The 23,306-nt window shown below is 45.0% G+C and overlaps 2 protein-coding genes across 7 annotated transcripts; both read left to right on the top strand.

Moving 5' to 3' along the window:
- The first annotated feature begins 305 nt into the window (after window positions 1–305).
- On the top strand, window positions 306–12,450 carry LOC132387013 (gastrula zinc finger protein XlCGF26.1-like). The gene is made up of 2 exons (XM_059959370.1): window positions 306–329; window positions 6,177–12,450. Exon 2 carries the CDS (start codon window positions 6,624–6,626, stop codon window positions 8,178–8,180), a length of 1,557 nt encoding a protein of 518 aa, XP_059815353.1. The 5' UTR covers window positions 306–329; window positions 6,177–6,623; the 3' UTR covers window positions 8,181–12,450.
- Window positions 2,467–22,906, top strand: LOC132387014 (zinc finger protein 229-like). Of its 6 annotated transcripts, none has more exons than XM_059959376.1 (3): window positions 2,467–3,979; window positions 18,404–18,572; window positions 21,493–22,906. In XM_059959376.1, exon 3 carries the CDS (start codon window positions 21,882–21,884, stop codon window positions 22,581–22,583), a length of 702 nt encoding a protein of 233 aa, XP_059815359.1. In that variant the 5' UTR covers window positions 2,467–3,979; window positions 18,404–18,572; window positions 21,493–21,881; the 3' UTR covers window positions 22,584–22,906. The 6 variants fall into 6 exon arrangements, with proteins under 6 accessions (XP_059815359.1, XP_059815356.1, XP_059815358.1 ...); XM_059959373.1 differs by lacking the exon at window positions 2,467–3,979 and adding an exon at window positions 12,927–13,704; XM_059959375.1 differs by lacking the exon at window positions 2,467–3,979 and adding an exon at window positions 16,880–17,037 and having other exon boundaries at window positions 18,408–18,572.
- The last annotated feature ends 400 nt before the right edge of the window (window positions 22,907–23,306 follow it).

Here is a 23,306-nt window from a genome sequence, read left to right as displayed (position 1 = left end):
TTGTATTTCCAGCAAATGCAGAATCTCTTTTGTTTCAGATCTGTTTCAGAACACGAAATGCCTGTTGATATTGAGTGTATCGTTTATGGGAGCCGCTTTCTGCGTTAAGAAAGCTGCTGAGTTTTCTACACAGAATAAAAAACTGAGATATGGACGTGGAACCGGTCCCTGCAGAATCTTTTAATGGCACCATACTTACCCATAAATCACCACGTTTAAAATTTCGCTGTCGTTTGAAGCACCGATCAAATGCGCAGGCGTCAGGATCGCAGCCGTCTCCGATAAATACGCATGCGCGCAGTATACAAAATGTCGGGAGGATCGGAAAGGTAAGGGTTTTTCTGACTCTAATTGGGTGACAATTGCTGTGAGAACCGGAGGCTGTCGCCCGCAAACTCAGCACAGGCCAGATTTTTTCTCCTCTCTCAGCCCCACGATCCGTACACGGGCCCCGGGGAGCTTCCGGCTAATCAGGGAACGGGAGCAGATAGATCTCCCAGACGGAGCTGAGCTCCAGATATCTGAATGCAAGGATTAGGAACTCGGAAAAAGAGAACAAAATCTTTCTATCAGCTGTTGAGAAAATCAATTTTGTTCTATCTCCAACCGCAGCAAGTGAAAATCTGCAGAAGCTGGAACTCTTTTAATGCTGGAACAGCATTAGTACTCTTTTCCATAGATTCAGCCCGGCCTGCTGAGTTCCTCCAGCATTTTGTGTGTGTTGCTTGTTCTACCTCCTCTTGTTCTGGACTTTTCTACACGTGAGGACATGTTTTGACCCGTTCTGTCTTGGTACATAATGATATCAAACACCTTTATCCTGGGCAACAAGTAGCCTTCAAATCACAAATATGCCAGACTCTAGTGAGTCAAACTGCTGCCCTTCCCTTCATATTCATTGGCATTGCCATAACCGAGTTCATCACCGTCCGTCACTTGAGGGAGGGTTCAGCGGAAATATTTATGTAAAATACAGAAACTGGTTGTACCTGTTTCCATTTTGGTGATGCAAAATTTGCTGGAGAATTTGCAAGTGGGAAGAAGGGGAGTGATATTTGGAAGTCTGACTTTTTAAAGCATCATTTAGCAAGAAAATTGCACACAGTGACATACAAAAGTCTGGGCACCCCTGCTCAAAATTTCTGTTCCTGAGAACAGCTAAGCGAGTAAAACAATGACCTGATTTCCAAAAGGCATAAAGTTAAAGATGACACATTGTTTAATATTTTAAGCAAGATTACTGTTTTGCATCCATCATTTACAGTTTCAAAATAATAAAAAAGGAAAAGGGCCTGAGTTTGGACACCCTCCATAGTCAGTGCTTAGTAACAACCCTGTTGGCAAGAATCACAGCTTCTAAATGCTTTCTGTCGCCAGCCAAGAGTCTTTCAATTCTTGTTTGGGGATTTTTGCCCATTCTTCCTTGCAAAAGGCTTCTAGTTCTGTGAGATTCTTGGGCCGTCTTGCCTGCACTGCTCTTTTGAGGTCTATCCACAGATTTTCGATGATGTTTAGGTCAGGGGCCTGTGAGGGCCATGGCAAAACCTCCTGAGGTAGTCCATTGTGGATTTTGAGGTGTGTTTAGGATCATTATCCTGTTGTAGAAGCCATCCTCTTTTCATCTTCAGCTTTTTTACAGACGGTGTGATGTTTGCTTCCAGAATATGCTGGTATTTAATTGAATTCAATTTCCCTATACCAGTGAAATATTACCATGCAACTGGCTGTAACACAAGCCCAAAGCATGATCAATCCACCCCTTGCTTAACAGTTGAAGAGGTATTCTGTTCATGAAATTCTGCACCCTTTTTTTCTCCAAACATACCATTGCTCATCGTGGCCAATAAGTTCTTTTGTAACTTCATCAGTCCACAGGATTTGTTTCCAAAATGCATAAGGCTTGTTTAGATGTTCCTTTGCAAACTTCTGATGCTGAGTTTTGTGGTGAGGATGCAGGAAATTTTTCTTCGGATGACTCTTCCATGAAGGTCATATTTGTGCAGGTATCGCTGCACAGTAGAACAGTGCACCACCACTTCAGAGTCTGCTAAATATTCCTGAAGGTCTTTTGCAGTCAAACGGGTGTTTTGATTTTCCTTTCTAGCAATCCTACGAGCAGTTTTCTCGGAAGGACTTCTTGGTCTTCTGACCTCAAAATGACCTCCACCATTCCTGTTACCTGACATTTCTTAAGTACATTACGAACTAAGGAAATGGCTAACTGAAAACTCTTTGCTGTCTTCTCTTGCTTTGTGGGCATTATGTATTTTAATTTTCAGAGTGCTAGGCAGGGACTTAGCGGAGCCCATGGCTGCTGATTGTTGGGCCAAGGTTTGTGGAGTCGGTATTTATAAGGCTTTGAAATTTGTAACACCTGGCTTTTCCACAATAATGGGTGGGACACTTTAGAAACTGTTGTAGGAGGAATTATCTGGCAGAGCTAAGTCAAAGATGTGATAGGGATTCGATAGTTAGGGGAACATAACTAGAAGAGGATTAACGTCCTAGTGGTAAGGCTTGCAAGTGCTAGTGGGAGAGTCAAACTAAAGTTGCAGGCAGAGAGGGAGCCAGAATGACAGAACAAATAATGGAGGGGGTTAATTGAATTGAATTGGCTTTATTACTTATATCCTTCATATACATGAGGAGAAGAAACATTTACATTACGTCTCTGACTAAATGTGCAATGTGCAATTTATAGTCATAATAAATAGTGTGTACAACAGGCAGTCAACATAACATAGAGATACAGGATGAATCAGGATGAATTAGTCAGTCTGATGGCTTAGTGGAAGAAGCTGCCCCAGAGCTTGCTGGTCCTGGCTTTGGGATGTCTGCACCACTCTCTGCAGAGTCCTGCGATTGAGGGAAGTACAGTCCCCATACCAGGCAGTGACACAGCCAGTTACAATACTCTCAATTGTAGCCCTGTAGAAAGTTCTTAGGATTTAGGTCCCTATTTCAAACTTTTCAATGCTCTGAAGTGAAAGAGCACTGTTGTGTATTTGTCACCAGACAACCAGTGTGTATGGAACATATATTATTATATTGTAGCCATTACAGGAACTTGGCTCCAGCCAACAGTCTGAGGAATTTAGAGCGACAAATTTTTCTCTAGTGATCGCAGACTATGCCAAGAAACAAAGCTTGATATATTAAGTGATTTTAGTTTTCCATATATTGACTGAGACTCCTATACCGTAAAAGGGTTAGTTGGGGTAGAGTTTGTCAAATGTGCCCATAATCGGAATGTAGAATTCCCAATGTAGAAATGTGCAATAGGCTGTTAGGAAATGATCTAGGGCTGGTGACACAGAATAGTGCTCATAATGCCATGAGATTCCAAGTAATTATGGAAAAAGAGAGGTCTGGACCACGGGTTGAGATTCTAAATTGGAGAAAGGTCAATTTTGATGGCATCAGAAAGGATCTGACAAGTGTGGATTGGGACAGGCTGTTTTCTGGCAAATGTGCACTTGGTGAGTGGGAGTTCTTCAGAAGTGAAATTTTGCAGGTGTAGAGTTTGTACGTGCCTGCAAAACTAAAAGTAGAAAGGTAACTGGTGCAGGGAACCTTGGTTTTCAAGAAATATTGAGGCCCCGGATATTTTGTTCCTCTAAATACTTTAGACAGTTGGGTGCTACCAAGACTCAGTAATGACTGCAATATCGTAATTCCACACCGTGAGCTCATCCGACAATTTTTTCAGTTGTCTTCTCTTGGTTTTTAAAAGCTTCCCAATAGTTTCTGCTCTTTTGTTTGCCATCTCTTTGGCTTTTATGTTGGCTTTGGCTTCTCATTTCAGCCACGGTTGTGTCCTCCTGCCTTTCCAATGCTTCCACTTCTTTGGGATGTGTCTATCACTCAGCTCCCGAGTTGCTCCCAGAAACTCCAGCCATTGATGCTCCATCGTCATTCCTACCAGATTCCCCTTCCAGTCAGGTTTGGCCTGCTTCTCTGTCACAGAAACGTGGAGAAGGTCAGAACAGAAACATGCCCACTCTGGACGATCAGAATGGTAATCTGTACGGGAGACAAAATAGATGGGGGAGGTTTTAAATAGCAGTTTTGCATCCGTATTGACTCAGGAGATGGACACAGAGTCGATAGAGGTGAGGCAAAGCAGCATCAACTTCAGAGACCCTGGACAGATTACAGAGGTGGAGGTATTTGCTGTCTCAAGGCAAATTAGTGTGGATAAATTCCCAGGGCTTGAAATGTAGATCCCTGGCACCCTGTGGAAGGCAAGTGCAGGAATTGTTGGGATCCAAGCACAGATATTTAAATCATCCTTAGTGACAGGTGAGGTACTGGAGGATTGGAGGACAGACAATGTTGTTCCACTGTTCAAGAAAAGCTCTAAAATTAAGCTAGGAAGTGATATGTTGGTGAATTTCACAGCAGTAGTGAGAAAGTCATTGGGACATATGTGTAGGAACCGGATATATAAGTATTTGGATAGATGTGGACTGATTAAGGATAGACAGCATGGCTTTGTGCATGATAGGTCATGTCTAACCAATCTAATGGAGCTACTCGAGGAAGATATCAGGAAAGTGGATGAAGACAAGGCAAGTGGATGTTGTCTACATGGACTTTAGCAAGGCACTTGACAAAGTCTCATATGGGAGTTTGGTCAAGAAGGTTCAGTCACTCAGCATTCAAGATGAGACAGTAAATTGAATGAGACACTGTCTTTGGGAGAAGCCAGAGTGTGGTAGCAGATGGTTGCCTCTCTGACTGGAGGCCTGTGACTAGTGGTTGCAAAAAGGATCAGTGCTGGATCTGTTGTTGTTTTTCATCTATATCAGTAATCTGGATAGCAAATTTGTGGATGACAACAAGACTGGTGGTGTAGTGGACAGTGAGGAGGACTATCAGGGCTTTCAGTGTGATCTGGACCAGGTGGGAAAATGGTTTGAGAAATGGAAAATGGAATTTAATGCAGACCAGTGTGAGTTGTGGCACTTTGGTCTGACCTACCAAGGGAGGTCTTTCACAGTGACTGATCGGGCACAGGGGAGTGTTATAGCAGAAAGGGACCTCTTGAAGAAGAAAGTCCTTAATTCACTGAAAGTGGTATCACAGTTAGATAGAGACGGAAGGGAAGATTTTAGCCCAATGGCCTTCATGAACAAAAATACTGACAACAAAAGATGGATGTTATGTTGACTTGCAGAAGACATTGCTGAAGCCTAATTTGGAGTACTGAGTGCAGTTTTGTTCACAACCTACAGGAAAGATGTAAGGACTTTGAAAGAGTTCAGAGAAAATTCACAAGGATGTTGCCATGTCTGGAGGACTTGTGTTATAAGGAAAGATTGAACAGGTCAGGACTTTATTCCTTGGAATGTAGCAGATTGAGGAGAGATTTGATTGTGATAGAGGGGCATAGATAGTGTAAATGCAAGCTGGCTTTTACCACTGAGATGGGGTGGGATTACAACCAGAGGCCCTGGGTTCAGGATGAAAGGTGAAATGTTAAGGGTAACATGAGGGGAAACTTCTTCATACGGTCAGTCTTCCGGGTGTGGAATGAGCAGACAGCGCAAGAAGTGCATGCAAGCTCAATTTCAACATTTCAGAGGTTCATGTAGGTACCTGGATGGTAGGGGTATGGGAGTGGGCAGATTAAATAGTTCAGCACAAACTAGATGGCCCAAAGGGCCTGTTTCTGTGTTGTAATTTTCTACAAGAATCTGAAATATTACAAAAATTCACTCTGTCTTTTTAACAGCTGTGGAGACCAACCATTCACCTCAATAGGAATTTTTTATATAGCGTTAAAACTGTGGCACTTAAAGTTAATAATACATAAAAAAAAATCCCAGATGCACATCAAGAAAGACTATTTGTGTGAGACTGTTTCAGTTACTGTGGGGCCAGGCACCCATGCAGCTTACCAGGAACAGAGAATAATACCAATGGAGAGAGTCCAACTCAGCCAAGGTACAAATTGGAGATGGCAGAAATGCCCCATTCTTATAGAAACAGGAACAGCATTAGGGAATTGATGGTCATTCCAGACTGTGCCCAGTCAGGAGATGATTTATCTGTCCAACCTGGGTTTAACCTCACTGTATCAGTGTGATTCCAGATCAAACCTTGGCAACTCAAGTAATCACATCTGAAATGTTGTCCTAAACCCATTGATGGATTTTGTAAATCTTTTACAGGTTAAAAATGAGAAGGAATTTATCTCCAGGAAGCTCAAACATGGCACACCAGTTTTGTTGTCTCTGTCCAGATATTTAAGAAGTGGGGTAAGGGATTCAATCGACCATCCTTCCTGCTCAGACTGTGGGGAGGGATTCACTCGATCATCCTTCCTGCTCAGACTGTGGGGAGGGATTCACTCCGTCATCTGACCAACTGGCACGCCCGTCATTTTACACAGGAGAGAGGCCGTTCACCTGCTCAGACAGTGGGAATGTATTCACTCGGTCATCACAATTGAAGGTACATCAGCACATTCACACTGGGCAAGGCCATTCACCTGTACTGTGTGTGAGAAAGGATTCAGTCAGTCTTCCCACCTGTGGACACACCAGTCAGATCACTCTGGGCAAAGGCTGGTGATCTGCTGAATATCTGGGAAAGGATTCACTCAGTCATCTGACCTAATGGCACACCAGCGTGTTCACACTGGGCTGAGGCCGTTCACCTGCTCACAATGTGGGAAGGGATTCACTCAGTCATCCCACCTGCACAGTCACAAACGAGTTCACACTGGGGAGAAGCCATTCACCTGCTCAGTCTGTGGGAAGGGATTCACTCAGTCATCCACACTACAGAGTCATCAGCGAGTTCACACTGGAGAGAGGCCATTCAGCTGCTCAGTCTGTGGAAAGAGATTCATTCAGTCATCTTACCTGCAGAGTCATCAGCGAGTTCACACAGGGGAGAAGCCGTTCAGCTGCTCAGTGTGTGGGAAGAGATTCACTCAGTCATCCCACCTACAGAGTCACCAGCGAGTTCACACCGGGGAGAGGCCGTTCACCTGCTCAGACTGTGGTAAGAGATTCACTCAGTCTTCCACCCTACAGAGTCATCAACGAGTTCACACTGGGGAGAGGCCGTTCACTTGCTCAGAATGTGGGAAGAGAGTCACTGATTCATCTGCCCTACAGAAGCATCAGCGAGTTCATACTGGGGAGAAGGCGTTCACCTGCTCAGAATGTGGGAAGAGATTCACTGATTCATCCACCCTACAGAAGCATCAGCGAGTTCATACTGGGGAGAAGCCGTTCACCTGCTCAGAATGTGGGAAGAGATTCACTCAATTATCCAATCTACAGAGACATCATCGAGTTCACACTGGGGAGAAGCCGTTCACCTGCTCAGTCTGTGGGAAGAGATTCACTGATCCATCCACACTACTGAGTCATCAGCGAGTTCACACTGGGGAGAAGCCATTCACCTGCTCAGAATGTGGGAAGGGATTCACTCGGTCATCCTACCTACAGAGTCATCAACAAGTTCACACTGGAGAGAAGCCGTTCACCTGCACAGAATGTGGGAAGAAATTCACTTGGTCATCCACACTACAGAGTCACCAGCGATTTCACACCGGGGAGAAGTCGTTCATCTGCTCAGACTGTGGGAAGGGATTCACTGACTCTTCCACCCTACAGAGACATCAGCGAGTTCACACTGGGGAGAAGCCATTCACCTGCTCAGAATGTGGGAAGGGATTCACTCAGTCATCCCACCTACTGGAACACAAGTTAGTTCACACTGGGGAGAAGCCGTTCACCTGCGCAGAATGTGGGAAGAGATTCGCTCACTCATCCAACCTACATAGTCATCAGCGAGTTCACACTGGGGAGAAGCCGTTCACCTGCTCAGAATGTGGGAAGAGATTCACACACTCTTCCACCCTTCAGAGACATCAGCGAGTTCACACTGGGGAGAAGCCGTTCACTTGCTCAGAATGTGGGAAGGCATTCACTCAGTCATCCCACCTACTGGCGCACCAGTCAGTTCACACTGGGGAGAGGCTGTTCACCTGCTCAGACTGTGGGAAGGGATTCACTCAGTCATCCAACCTACAGAGACATCAGCAAGTTCACACTGGGGAGAAGCCGTTCACCTGCTCAGTCTGTGGGAAGAGATTCACTCAGTTATCCCAACTACTGGAACACAAGTCAGTTCATAGTGGGGAGTGGCCATTGTTATGAATCCCTAGGTTTCGTTTGATATGGACTGTCATTTTAAGAGAGATTTAGAAGGTGAATCAGTCTGACTTGCAGCTTGTTTACATCACTCGCAGCTTGTTTTGTTTTAACCGAGGACACAGACACTCAGATTCAGATGGAGACGGATGAAAAATGGAAGGATTGAAACCAGGGAACTAGTGGCCAAAGGTCACTGTTTAGAACTTTCCTGTGCCCACAAGGGTGGGTTAATTATCCATTCACTGTACATCGAATGTGTGGTTGTCACCTTGTTTGATCCATAGACGTGTATCTGATTTGAGGTATCCTGTGAAGTCCAGTTATGTGTTAACCCTTGCCTGGGTGTGACGTGGTCATTCATTTGAAGATGATACCCCTCATGACAAGTCACTTTCGGTGATAATTTGTATGTAGATTTGTAAAGATGACTGATAAAATCTACAGCAACTGGTCTCTCATTTTACCACTGTGGAACCTGTAGAACAGACAGACAGACAGACAGACAGACGTACTTTATTGATCCTGAGGGAAATTGAGTTTCATTTCAGCCGCACCAACCAAGAATAGTGTAGAAATATAGCAATATAAAACCATCAATAATTAAATAATAATAAGTTAATCTTTGCAAGTGGAAATAATTCCAGGACCAGCCTATTGGCTCAGGATGTCTGGCACTACGAGGGAAGGTTAGAAAAGTTTGATGGCCACAGGCAGGAATGACTTCCTGTGACGCTCAGTGTTACATCTCGGTGGAATGAGTCTCCGGCTGAATGTACTCCTGTGCCTAACCAGTATATTATGGAGCGGATTGGAGTCATTGTCTAAGATGGCATGCAACTTGGACATCATTCTCTTTTACGACACCACCGTCAGAGAGTGCAGTTCAACCCCCGCAACATCACTGGCATTACGAATGAGTTTGTTGATTCTGTTGGTGTCTGCTACCCTCAACCTTCTTCCCCAGCACACAACAGCAAACATGATAACACTGGTCACCACAGCCTCGTAGAACATACTCACCATCGTCTGGTAGATGTCAAAGGACCTCAGTCACCTCAGGAAATAGAGTCGGCTCTGACCCTTCTTGTAAACAGCCTGTGTGTTCTTTGAGCAGTCCTGTTTATTGTCAATTCGTATCCCCAGGTATTTGTAATCTTCCACCATGTCCACACTGACCCCTTGGGTGGAAACAGGGGTCACCAGTGCCTTAACCCTCCTCAGGTCCACCACCAGCTCCTTAGTCTTTTTCACAGTAAGCTGCAGATGATTCTGCTCGTACCATGTGACAAAGTTTTCCACCATAGCTCTGTACTCAGCCTCATCTCCATTGCTGTTCGACATAACTGCCTTCTCTCGACATTTACCCTGAATTACAAATATCTCTCTCATCACCTATTTTGTGGATGAACTGAACATTCATACTTTACCATCTGAAGACTCCAAGCCTTGTTTCCCCCGAGCTCAATAGTTTGGGAGTTATATTTACACACATATATACACATAACACTGTTAATTTTCATTTAATTTGCTGAAGTTACTATAGTATAAATGGATACTAATAAGCATTGTTGTTTTCACATCAAAAACAGACTCCAGTAGTAGTCTGTTGCTGCTGGTTCGTTTCTGAAGCGTTAAGGTTCGTAACAAAATGGGGCCTGCTTCTGGGATATGATCAAATTTGAGGATTGATTAATTATCAATTTCATTGGGGAAATCTCTTTTGATTTATTTCTGTTTGGAAAATTTGCAGCAATGGATGTTGATCGATGTCAGGAAGCGCCAACCTCTGTGGCATTAGAGGACGCCAGAAGGGTTGAGTTGTTGAGTATTGCTGAAAGGTTAAAACTTGCTAAGGTGAAATTGACAATGAGGAGATGCAGAGGATAACAGCTTAACATTATGTATCTGAGGGGGTGTTTAAAGTGGAGGAGTTGGAGGGGTTTCCTGAAAGTAAACCTCGTGAGCTTGAGCTCCAGTACAAGTGAGAAAAATTAAAGATGGAGGCTGCGGAAAGGCAGAGGCAGTTTGAGGCTAGAGAGGCAGAAAAACAGACAGAAAATTGTCTCATAAAGTGTAATAAAGGGAAAGGCTTAGCTAGCCTATACTGCTTTGCCAGTTGATGAAGCAGCTGATTTTTTTATACTGCACCAATCATCGCCACTGGGCTATAAACGTGCAAGAGCAGTGTGTGGTTCAGTGCTTTGCTCAAAAACACTCACACTGCCTCGGCTGAGGCTCGAAAACATGACCTTCAGATCACTAGTTCAACACCGTAACCAGCTGGCCACGCACCACACATTATGACCTAGTGAAGCAGGCTGTGCTCAAAACTTATGAGTTGGTCCCAGAAGCATAAAGGCAAAAGTTTAGAAATTTGAAGAAACCTGTGAAACAGACTTATATGGAATTTGCTTATGAGTAATTTGTGTGTATTGCCCGCTGGTGCACATATAAAAAATATAAATAATGATTTTAACAGCTTGAACGAGTTGGTTTTAACTGAAGAATCCAAAAAGTGTGTCCCTGATGACATAAAGATGTATTTAGATGGAAATGATGCTGCCACTATGCAGGAGTCTGCTAGATTAGCAGATCAGTTTGCTTTAACTCATAAGGTTATGGTTACCCTGAATAAGAGTTTCGAAAAGAGTAGCAGGGATAACCAGGGTAAACCAGAAATTAATGCTGGGATTTGTCACAGTTGTCAAGTTTTGGCTAAACCTCATCAGGTCAGCCCAGTGGCCCCACTCCGACCTATACCTGCATTCTGTGAACCCTTTTCTAAAGATATAGAGAATTATGTTGGCCCATTGCCAAAGCCTAAAGCTGGCCATCAGTATCTGCTAACTATTATGTGTACTGCGTCCAGATTCCCAGAGGCAATGCCTCTCAGAAATATTAAAGCTAAAACTGTGGCGAAGGCTCTTACTGAGTTTTTTTTTACTTTATTCGATTTGCCTCAAGAAATCCAGTCTGATCAAGGAAGTAATTTTACATCTGGGTTATTCCAGCAGGTAGTTTCTGAACTGGGAGCAAAACAAATTACATCGTCTACATACCATCCAGAATCACAAGGGGCTTTAGAAAGATTTCACTATACCCCCAAAACAATGATTAAGACATACTGTGTTGAAAATGGAAACAACTAGGATGAAGGAATACATTTGCTTTTGTTCGCAGTAAGAGAGTCGGTTCAGGAATCATTGGGCTTTACTCCATTTGAACTCGTATTTGGACGCAGAGTGAGGTGACCTTTGACCTTGTAAAAGGAGCGGTGGATTGGTAGGGATTTACATGTTAACTTGTTAGACTATGTTTTAAATTTCAAAAATAAACTACACCAATTCTGTGGTCTAGCGAGACAAAACTTAAAGATTTCTCAAAACAAAATGAAGTGTTGGTTTGATAAGCAGGGTTGTGAAAGAAAATACCAGGTGTGAGATAAGGTGCTTGCCTTATGTTGACGAATCCACTTCAGGTGAAATTCAATAGACCGTATGAAATAGTCTCTCAATTTAATGATGTGAATTATGTTATTACAACACACAACCTACGTAAACTAACACACCTGGCACACATAAATATGATAAAGCCTTGTTTTGACAATCAGGCACCATCTGTGTGTGTTGTTGTCAAAACATATGAATCTGGCAACCCTGAGCTTGAAACAATTGACTCGTCTGAGACTTTTTACAAGCCAAACGTGGTCCCAGTTCGGCTAATGAACTCCGTTGTTCCAGAAAACATTGATAACAAGTCGGCTCATCTGCAGCCAAAGCAACAACAACAGCTGAAGGAATTAATTCTGAAGTTTAAAGATTTCTTTCCCGATGTTCGCAAGCAAACCACGGTCTCATTACATGATGCAGATATTGGTCAAGCCAAACCGATTAAACAACACCCATATCGCATGAACGTAGAGAATGTAAATTGGCTGAGCAATTGTTGTAAGCGTGGAAACAGATTCAGTAGGTCTCAGGGGCACAGATTATGGGAAGGTAAATGAAGTAACAAAAACAGATGCCTATCCTGTCGCTAGGATAGATGATTGCATCGATAAAGTTGGAATAGCTAATTTCTTACAAAGATTGATCTGTTGACAGGGTATTGGTGTGTTCTATTGACGGACAGACATAGAGAAATTTCTGCCTTTGCGACACCATCTCGGTTGTATGAATACAATGTTTTGCCTTTTGGAAAGAAAAATGCTCCAGGAACATCCCAGAGAATGATTAATTTTGAAATTCGAGGGTTAGAACACACAGATGCCTATATTGATTGCTTAGTCACAGGGAGTGACACTTGGGAAGAGCATATCTCTGATTGGTAAGAAGGCTCTGAGAAGGTTTCTGGGAATGGATGGATATTATCGTAAGTTCTGTAAGAACTTTCCTGCTCTCGCTCTTCCTCTGACTAATCTCCTGAAGATGGGTGAAAAGTTTGTTTGGACTGAACCTTGTCAGGAGGCATTTGATCGATTGAAAGATATTATTTGAGATTAGGCCAATCAATGTAGTATTCTCAGCAAATTTAATTAGCAGATTGGAGCTGTGGGTGGCAACACAAGTCATGGGTGCACAGAGAGTAAAGGAGAGGGCCAAAGTGACAACCCTGTGGGTTATGTGTGCTGAGGGTCAGAGAGACAGAGGAGATGGAGCCCACTCTTACCACCTGCTGGTGATCTGACAGGAAGTCCAGGATCCAGCTACACAAGGCAGGGTGAAGGCCGAGGTCTGTGAGCTCCTTGTCGATACTTCATGCCTTTGTATGGCTTCTGCTCTGCCCATGACTGCAAGAAACTGCAGAGAACTTTGGAGAGCAGAGAACATCAGAGAAACAAGCCTCCACTCCATGGACTCTCCCTACACTTCCCCTCCCTCGGAAAAGCAGGCCATGTACACAAAGAACCTCATAACCCGGACATTCTTGCTGCAAACCCGCTCCCACATTGGCGGAGAGATACAAAAGCCTTAAAGTGCGTAACACCAGGCTGAAGAACGGCTTCCTGTCTGCAGTTATAAGCCAAATGAATGATAAAATGGACTCGGCCTCACAATGTAACTCGACGTGACCCTGCACCATATGTCTATCTGCACCGCACTTTCTCTGCAGCCATAATACTTTGTTACAGTTATTTTTTTGTTGTCTATGAGCTCAATGTACTGTTGTAATGTATCGATCTGTGTGGATGTTACATCAGGCAAGATTTTCACTGTAGCTCAGTACGTGATGATAATAAGCAAATACACCACTTTAATTGTGTGGAAATATTAGACAGACTGAGCTTCTGCTCCGGAACCACAGAAGGAAACTGACCAGTTGTCATTTCTGTGGAAAGCAAATATATGGAAAATGCTTCAATCTCACATTACGATCTGCGGTAACTGGGATCAGGTGACTGGCGGTGGGTCTCCCATATCAATATCAGAATCAAGTTTAATAGCACCAGCATATGCCATGAAATTCGTTGTCTCTGCGGTAGCAGTAGAACCTAATTAACAAAGGATCTTAACAATTGTGACTTAAAGTAAGTATATATATATATATATAGTACAAAAATATAAAAAAAATGTAATAAGCTATTCTAATTGTGTAAATGTAATAATCTAATTTAATTGTGTGGAGCTATTTGATCCGGATCTCACTGCGTTCTCTGAAAGGGACAAAGGTGAAGCTACACGTACACGTCGAGCAGTGACCCGCAAATACTGCAGATCTGCAGAAAAACGTGAACAGGAAACGGGATCAGGTGACGGGTGGAGGGTCTCCCTCCTGAACTGGTGACTCTGCTCCTCGGCCCTAACATGCTGCCCGACCCATCCGCCGCATTCCCCACATTATTCCATATTTACACCAGATACATGTCTACTTTTCCACACCATATCTACCGCGATCCCTTTCCCTCCACCCCCAGGTCACAGAGTCACGGGCTCGATTCCCATCCCCTTTTTCAGAGACTGGGATCACTGGTTCAACCGGTAATGATGTTCTGCATTTCAATGTGTTCACCTCTCAGTCCTCGATTCTCTAAATGACATTTAGAGTTACCACATTTGATCTTTCTTCAGGTTATGACCCCACCTCTCCAGGGATCAGTCAAGTGAATCTTCATTGCACTCTCTATAACAAATACTCTCTAACCTCATTGTTTATGGAATTAATTTCCATCTTCTGCAGCTCCGTGTTGCCCCAACCATTGAGCTCCCACCCCTGTCACTATTTTCACCTTCCACCTCCCCCCTCACCTGAATCCACCTCTCACTCCCCAGCTCATGCCCCATCCCTACCCCTCACTTCTTTTCTCTGACTATTTCCCCTCCACTCTCAGTCCAGAGGGAGGGTCTCGGCCCGAAATGTTTACGGTCCATCTCCCTCCACAGATGCTGTCCGACCCACTGAGTTCCTCCGGCAGTTTGCTCTTTGGTCTGTATAACCCGTGTTAATATGGGGAGCGGGATTTTACACCATATTGCAGGGTTAGGGTTAATGGATTTTTCGGTGAGACGACAACATTAATCAGGGGTTTCATCACTGAATCCAGTGTTGTGGGACGTAAAGTCCCCTGTTATGTGTACGGCTGTGCCGTGTTGTTGGTGGAGTGGGCAGCGTGGTGTTTGTCTCGATTCGGGTCACAACACCAGAATTGCCAGCGGGATCCACACACAGTGTATTAGTCAACAGAAAACCTCTCGTCCCTGCAGTCTTTGTCTCCTGGTAAACTCAACACCCTGACAGTGTGGACCATAGATACCCCTTCCTCTCAGAGTCAGGGAATCACTCAGACAGCTGATCGCTGAGAGGAATTATATTTATTGGTCATTAAAGTTCGCCCAGATTCGTTTGGACGGATTTGATGTGGAGTTCGGGGTGTCACAGTGACAGGCCCGGACGGCCGAACTCTCTCCGTTGTCCAAACATCCTTCCAGGTGAGGCGACACTTCACCTGTGAATCTTCCGGGGTCGCCCGTTGTGTCCGCTGCTCCCGATGCGGCCGCCTCGACACTGGTGACACCGGCTCCTCCGCAGTTTTGTCGGGTTGGAACGTTTTTAACGGGTGTCGATATTTTTCTTCCCTTTTGTGCGGGAGGGGTGGGTTTTGGGGGTTGATGATCGGGATGCCGTCCTTTCTGATGCGGGGGGTGGGGAGGGAGTTTCATTTTTTTCTCTCTCTGAACGACTTTCACGATTTCTTTGTTTCATGGTTCTCTGGAGAAGGAAAAAAAACTCAGCGTTATTTATGAATTCCTGCTTTGATAATAAATTAATCTTTCAACCATCCGCTCCGAGCGGGACTTCCCGGTGTCCAGACATTTCAATTCCGATTCCCATTCCCGTTCCGACGTGTCATCCCATCCCTTGCCAAGATGAGGCCACCCTCAGGGTGCGGGATCAGCAACTTGTATTCCGTCTGGGTGCCCCCACCCACCCTGATGGCATGGATATCGATTTCCCCTTCCGGTGAACAAATTTACCTCACACCCCTCCGTCCCACTCCCTCTCATCCCCTCTGTCTTTGTACGTCCTCTCACCTGCTTATCACTTCACTCTGGGTCCACTGCTCCATCCCTTTCTCAATATATTGAAGTGTACCTGTGAGTGTCGATACTCAAAATATCCTCACACGTCAGGTGTTACATGGTTCGACCTTCATACATCCAGTTTAGTGTTTAAATATATAAAAAGTTAAAGAAGCTAGAATCTTTACATAAATTATTATCGCAACTAAACGAATAGAAAATATTGTATTTCGGAAGTGACAAATCTTAATGGGAGGAGAGCAACCATTTGGGAGGTTTGGAAATGCATTTCATCTCGTTCATTGCCTCACTAAGTTACTCTTTTTCCTATCAACACAAAGAGAAAAAGAGTCTCTTTTCAATCAACTACAGTTGGTGGAGCGAGGTCAAGGAGTTAATCAGCTACTTATGATATGAAATGACGTAAAACCAGCTTGTAGCCTAGACTTTTTTTTCCATTTGGCTTCCAAAACAAAACTAAATTTATCCAGGTGTAGAAGAGGATTTTGGATGATTAGCTTGTGTATTTTTCTTTCATTATTTTCGACTCTTAAACATAGGTTTCAATGTTCATTCCGTGCTTAATATAGCTCCTTCCTGGAATCCAATGGTATCCATTGGAAAGAGCGGAAAAATGCTTGCATTTGTGTACAGGTATTTCCCAACTTCCTTGGACAATGGGACGAGCGAGAAGGAATTTCACAAATACCTAAATAAAAAACAGTCACAGCTCCAGGATTTCACCAAAAACAATCAAATATCCTAATGTTATTAGTGGTATTTCTCCCCACCAGCCAACACCCCCGCTTCTGTAAAATTCGCTCTATTTAATATGCGGGGTTGTTAAATTCCGCGCTTGTTTATATTGACTTTTTTACAGAGGTGTCAGAGCGGCGCTGCTGTGAGCTCTGGTAGCACTGCACCCCTGAATGTATGAGATAGTACAGTGTTAAATGCAAAACCCTGAGCAGTGTCGATGATCAGAGGGATCTTAGACTCCAAGTTCATCGCTCCCTGGAAGAGACTGCACAGATTGATCGGGTGGTTAAGAAGGCAAATGGCATGGTTGTCTTTATTAGTTGAAGCACTGAGTTCAAAAGTCATGAAGTTGTGTTGCAGCTTTGTAAAACTTGTTAGCACACATCTGGGGTGTTTCATACTGTTCTGGTCGCCCCCATTCTCGGAAGGATATCCGGGCTTTGGAGAGGGCGCAGAAGAGGTTTCCCAGGATACTCCCTGGATTAGAGGGCATGAGCTATAACGAGAGGCTGGACAAACTTGTGTTGTTTTCTCCAGGCTGGGGTGAGACTGGATGGACGTTTACAAGATTACGAGAGGAATAGGTAGAGTGGACAGAGGGTAAGTTTTTTTCCTGGGGGTTTGAAATGTCTGACACATTTAAGGTGAGAGGAGATGTGAGGGGCAAATTTGTTTATTTCCACAGAGTGCTAGGAAGCTGGAAACTATGCCTGGGATGTTAGACCCCACCAGTCACGTGATCCCATTTGCCCCTCCCATTTAACCATAGATGTAACAATCTCTTTGTGCATGTTCACAATCTCCAGGTGGGTGGTCACGCTTCCTCCATGTTGTGTTGGGGAAATCTGATGTTGGCCCCTGAGTCCCGTTAACTTCCCCCCAACTGGCCTCGTTTCCTGAGGCTCCTCACATTTGTCCTGGAGCTTTATGGCTGTTGTGTCTTCTCCCGGACTGGGGTGGGTGAGAAAGGAGAACGTCCCAGGTTGTGGGGATCTTTGATTTCACTGCCTGCTTTACTGAGAGACTGGGAAGTCTCGGGGTGAGAATGTTTCCTGTGATGTGCTGATCTGGACACAAGGACACACATGCAACCTCTGCCAAGGCTCGAACTAGCAACCTTCAGATCTCTAGATGAACGCCTTAACCACTTGGCCACGCGCCAACACATGTGATAGTAGAACACTAAAGAAAACACAATGTTTCCCTTTAAATTATCCTGGTACCAATTTGTTTGTTATTCCTGGAAATGTGTTCAGTACAGTTGTTGCTAACAAGGTGTACATAAGTAATCTCAGGAATGATCGGCTTTATGTATGAGGAGCATTTGATGGTTCTGGACCTGTGCTCAATGGACTTCAGAGGGATGGTGGGGGTGGTGGAGGGATGTATGGTTAAGTAAACCGACTGAATGCTGAAAAGCCTGGATACAGTGGACATGGAGTGGATGTTTCCATTAGACAGCGAGTCTGTGATCCGACAGCACTGTCTCAGAGTAAAGATGCTTCTCTTTAAAACTGAGATGAGAAAAAAGAAATTGGCCTTAAGGTGTCTGATCTGTGGAATTTGTTGCCACAGAGGTTGGTTGAGGCTCCAATTTGGATATATTTGTGACAGATTAATATATTCATGATTGCTGAGTAGCTTCAGGTTTACAGGAGGAAGACGGGGATATGGTGTTGGAATAAAAATCAGCCGTGGTTGAATGATGCGCAGACCAGATGTATCGAATCACCTAATTCTGTCTTATGTCTTACCATGACTGAATGATGGCTCCTTCTTATCCCATATCGTTCTGTGAGATGTGAGGGACAATAAAAGATTGTTCACTGAGATCGTTAAATCTGCCTTCAGTGTTTAAATTTCAGTGAGTTTTGTTCTTAGTAACATTAAGCAGAAATGTTTAGTTCTCCTTTTCATTATTAATGTGCTTCATTGTCTCTCTGGTTAAAGTTAGACCTGTGGTGAGAGATTTATTGGAAGAAAAACCCCAACTGGAGGCAAACCACGACTGAAGACGAGGGAACAGCAACAAGTGAACCAGCCCGAGGACTGAGAGCACCGACTGGAGAGAAACCAATATGACTCGGAGATTCCAGTGATTCAGTCAGGAGAATGTTTGGTGAGTCTCGTTTACTCAAACACTGGTCCTTTAGATATTACATACCTGTACAAAGGAAGGTAGGAAATAGTGGGGAGTGAGACTGAATGTGCCCAGAAGAACCAGTTATGTCTCTGTCAGACCCAGTTGCAATCACTCCAGGTCTGGTAATGTGCTTCCAGCAGCCCAGCCCTTTGAAACCACTCCCATTCCCTCACAGTGGTCACTCAGTTCAAGATTTTGCATCCTCTGATGTAGCTTTTGGTCAGTTCTGAGTGGGGAGAGGGAAAGAGAGGGGAGTGTTTATACTGACTGTCTTTCAAAAACATTAATTGTTTGAACTTGCTGCAATCTCTCTACCCATACCCTGTACTTTCTCAACCAAATTATTGACATAGATGACAAGTAGCAATGGGCATAACCTCAGGGAACGTCACTAAGCATGGAACTCGAGTCCAAGAAACTGCCTCTCACCATCACCCTCTGATTCCTACCACCCAGCCATTCCCAGGCTCTGGGGCTCTGTAACAAACTCAATGTTAACAGGAAGATTAGTCAGTGATTAAGATGATGAGAGAATTGTGGCCTCCTGAAAGGACATGCGAGCTGAGCTGTCTGATTCATTGGACCAGATCCACCCTCGTTGACAACGTAATTTACCCCTTGCCCATCCACCCACGTCATATCACCCACAGTACCCCAACCACCCTCCATCCCGCCAGTGGCCCCACACCCTTCTGACCATTCATCACACACCGACACATAGACAGGCCCCTTTCACCCACGTCCACCCTCCCAGCTTGGGGAACCACAACAAACTGATCCCGCGATCCCGACACAGTGCAAAACTAACACCAGGGATGCAAGACTGGAGAGCCCCGGAGCCTCCAGCTGTCCGGCTCGGTCCCGGCCCTTTGCCCTGGATTTACACAAACCCGAGATTAACCCCTTCCTCACCGCCACCTGAACAGGAGAAACACCCGCATCAGCTGGGGTTGAGCTGCAGTTGGTTCCCGTATGTGTTAAAGCTCCCCGCTGTCGGATATGGAGACCAGAATCGTACGCGGTAAAACCATATAACAATTACAGCATGGAAGCAGGCCGTCTCGGCCCTTCTAGCCTGTGCCGAACGCTTACTCTCACCTCATTCCACTTAACTGCACTCACCCCATAACCCTCCATTCCTTTCCTGTACATATACCTATACAATTTTTTTTAAATGACAAAATCAAACCTGTCTCTACCACTTCCACTGGAAGCTCGTTCCACACAGTTACCACTCTCTGAGTAAAGAAGTTACCCCTCGTGTTGTCCCCTAAACTTTTGCCCCTTAACTCTCAACTCATGTCCTCTTATTTGAATCTCCCCTACTCTCAATGGAAAAAACCTGTCCACCTCAACTCTGTCTATCCCCTCATAATTTTAAATACCTCTATCAAGTCCCCCTTCAACATCCTACGCTCCAAATAATGAAGACCTAACTTGTTCAACCTTTCTCTGTAACTTGGGTGCTGAAACCCAGGCAACATTCTGGTAATTCTCCTCTGTACTCTATTGACACCTTTCCTATAATTTGGTGACCAGAACTGTATACAAAACTCCAAAATCTGGCCTCGCTAATGCCTCCTACAATTTTAACATCACATCCCAACTCCAATACTCAATGCTCTGATTTATAAAGGCCAGCATACCAAAAGCTTTCTTCACCACATGAGATTCCACCTTCAGGGAAATATGCACCATTATTCCTAGATTTCCTCACACTGTCTACAAGCTTTCTCTATTTGTGAACTAACCTCTTCTCTCCTAGTCTCTTCAATTTGATTCCCACCCCCCAACCATTCTAGTTTAAAGTCTCCCCAGTAGCCTTCACAGATCTCCTGCCAGGATATTGTTCCCCCTAGGTTTCAAGTGTAACCCGTCATTTTTGTACAGATTATTCCTGCTCCAAAAGAGGTCCCAAATGATCAAGAAACTTGAATCCCTGCCCCCTGCTCCAATCTTTCAGCCACACATTTATCCTCCACCTCATTCCATTACTACTGTCACTGCCGCGTGGCACAGTCAGCAATCCCGAGATTACTCCAGCCCTCCCTTCTTGCTACCTCTCTCCCTCACTCTCAATTCTCTCTAACCCCTTTCTTGTCATCACAAGGATGTTGTCAGGTCTGGAGGACTTGTGTTATAAGGAGAGATTGAACAGGCCAGGACTTTATTCCTTGGAATGTGGAAGATTGAGGGGAGATTTGATGGAGGTATACTACAATTATGAGGGTTAGAGATAGGGTAAAAGCAAGCTGGCTTTCTCCACTGAGATGGGGTGTGACTATAACCAAAGGCCATGGGTTAAGGGTGAAAGGTGAAACGTTCAGGGGAACATGAGGGGAAACTTCTGCCAGGTGAGTTTCCAAAGAGATCACCAGCTCGTAACCCAGCACGGATGGAAAGCGTGCAGGGGAACCGGCTAGATTCGAACTCGGGACCTTTCGTCCTGAAGTCTGGCACTGATGCCACTACGCCACCAGCCAGGTCAGGAGATATTGACATGGCATTGAAACTGTGGCACTGTATATTAACATTACATAAAGGAAAACCCCAGCTGCATGTCAACAAAGGCTATTTACGTGAGAGGGTTTCTGTTACTGTGGGGCCAGACACCCTTTCAGCTCAGTGGGAAGAGGGACTAATTCAAATGGACAGAGTCAAACACAGCCAAGTCACAGATTGGAGATGGCATAAGTGCCCCATTCTTATAGAGCATCAGAGAGTTTGAGGGTCATTCCAGATACCAGCACTGTGCCCAGTTGGAAGGTGATTTCACTCTCCAATGTGTTGAACTTCACTGTAACAGTGTGATGTCGGATCACACCTTGGCAACTCAAGTGATCTCATCTCAAATGTTGTCCTTCACCCACTGATGGATTTTTAACTCTTTTCACAGGTTAAAATCGACAAGGAATTTGTCTATGGGAATTCAAACACAACACACCAGTTGTGCTGTCTCTGTCTAGATATTTAAGGAGCAAGTGATTCAATCCGCCATCCTTCCTGTTCAGACAGTGGGGAGGGATTCACTCGGTCATCTGACCAACTGGCACGTCCGTCATTTTACACAGGGGAGAGACCGTTCACCTGCTCAGACTGTGGGAATGGATTCACTCAGTCACCTCAACTGAAACTACATACTGGGCAAGGCCATTCATCTATTCTGTGTGCGGGAAGGGGTTCAGTCGGTCTTCCCACCTGTGGACACAGCAGGCAGTTCACACTGGGCAGAGGCTGGTCATCTGCTGAATTTGTGGGGAAGGATTCACTCAGTCATCTGGCCTAATGGCTCACCAGGGAGTTCACACCGGGCAGCGGCTGTTCGCCTGCTCAGACTGTGGGAAGGGATTCACTTGCTCATCTAAACTGAAGGTACATCAGCGTGTTCACACTGGTGAGAGGCCGTTCACCTGCTCAGACTGTGGGAAGGGATTCACTTGCTCATCCACACTAAAGGCACACCAGCGAGTACACACAGGGGTGTGGCCATTCACCTGCTCTGAATGTGGGAAGGGATTCAGTCAGTCATCTGATCTACAAAAACACCAGCGAGTTCACACTGGGGAGAGGCCATTCATCTGCTCGGACTGTGGGAAGGGATTCAGTCATTCATCCACCCTACACAGTCACCAACGATTTCACACTGGGGAGAGGCCATTCACCTGCTCAGAATGTGGGAAAGGATTCAATCATTCATCCACCTTACAGAGACACCAGCGAGTTCACACTGGGGAGAAGCCATTCACCTGCTCAGAATGTGGGAGGGGATTCACTCAGTCATCTGATCTACAAAACCACAAGCGAGTTCACACTGGGGAGCGGCCATTCACCTGCTCAGTCTGTGGGAAGGGATTCACACAGTCGTCCAAACTATTGGCACACCAGTCAGTTCACACTGGGGAGCGGCCGTTCACCTGCTCAGACTGTGGGAAAGGATTCACGCTGTCATCTAATCTACTGAGGCACCAGCGAGTTCACACTGGGTAGAGGCCGATCACCTGCTCAGTCTTTGGCAAGAGATTCCCTCGGCCATCTCCACCAAATGTGCATGATTGTCAAGTCAAACTTGAGTTTCAGGAAGGTATCAAGGAAGAGCAAGAATTCACTGGCAGAGAGGACGGAACCTACTGCCTGAGGGCGGTTTCTGCCCAGAACATTTGGGCGGACCCCGCAGCGTCACAGTGGCAGTCCGAGAGCAGCGTCACAACCCGCGGTAAGATGCCGAACTTTAAATAATTGTTGAGACTGTTTCAGGGAAAGGAACACTGCTGTCACTTCGTTTGGGTGAACTCCGCCATCGGGATCATCGCACACAGGCACTTCCTGAAAACGGCGCAAGGCTTAAGAAGAGCTCGAGGACCTTCAAGAGGGTTCACCCAGTTTGGAATCATAACGATCCAGTAGAGAAACGGAGGTGCCGGTCCGAAATCGTCTCCGAAGTTCGACAGGCAGCCAGTTTTTCACCTGATCCTAATGCTAATGCTACTGCCACTGCCTTATGACTTATGACTATCCTTGACTAGACTAATGACTGACTTACCGCTGGTTATTTATGACTACTGACTAATAATTATTAACTGCCACGCTTGCGAAAATAAAAATAAAAAAAGGAAAAAGAAGGAAAGCTGTTTGGTCATTGAGTGGAATCCAGTTAAAACCTTCGGGTAGGCGTATTCAGTCCCTTGCAGGTGGGGAAGCTGCACATGGGAG

The sequence above is a fragment of the Hypanus sabinus genome, unplaced genomic scaffold (genome assembly GCF_030144855.1).
Source record: "Hypanus sabinus isolate sHypSab1 unplaced genomic scaffold, sHypSab1.hap1 scaffold_1479, whole genome shotgun sequence".
NCBI lineage: Eukaryota > Metazoa > Chordata > Chondrichthyes > Myliobatiformes > Dasyatidae > Hypanus > Hypanus sabinus.
This window is presented reverse-complemented; position numbering and strand designations above follow the sequence as displayed.

Coding starts and splice junctions, on each gene's coding strand:
- LOC132387013 (XM_059959370.1), top strand. CDS start 6,624: ATGGCACACCAGCGTGTTCACACTGGGCTGAGGCCGTTCACCTGCTCA.
- LOC132387014 (XM_059959376.1), top strand. CDS start 21,882: ATGGCTCACCAGGGAGTTCACACCGGGCAGCGGCTGTTCGCCTGCTCA.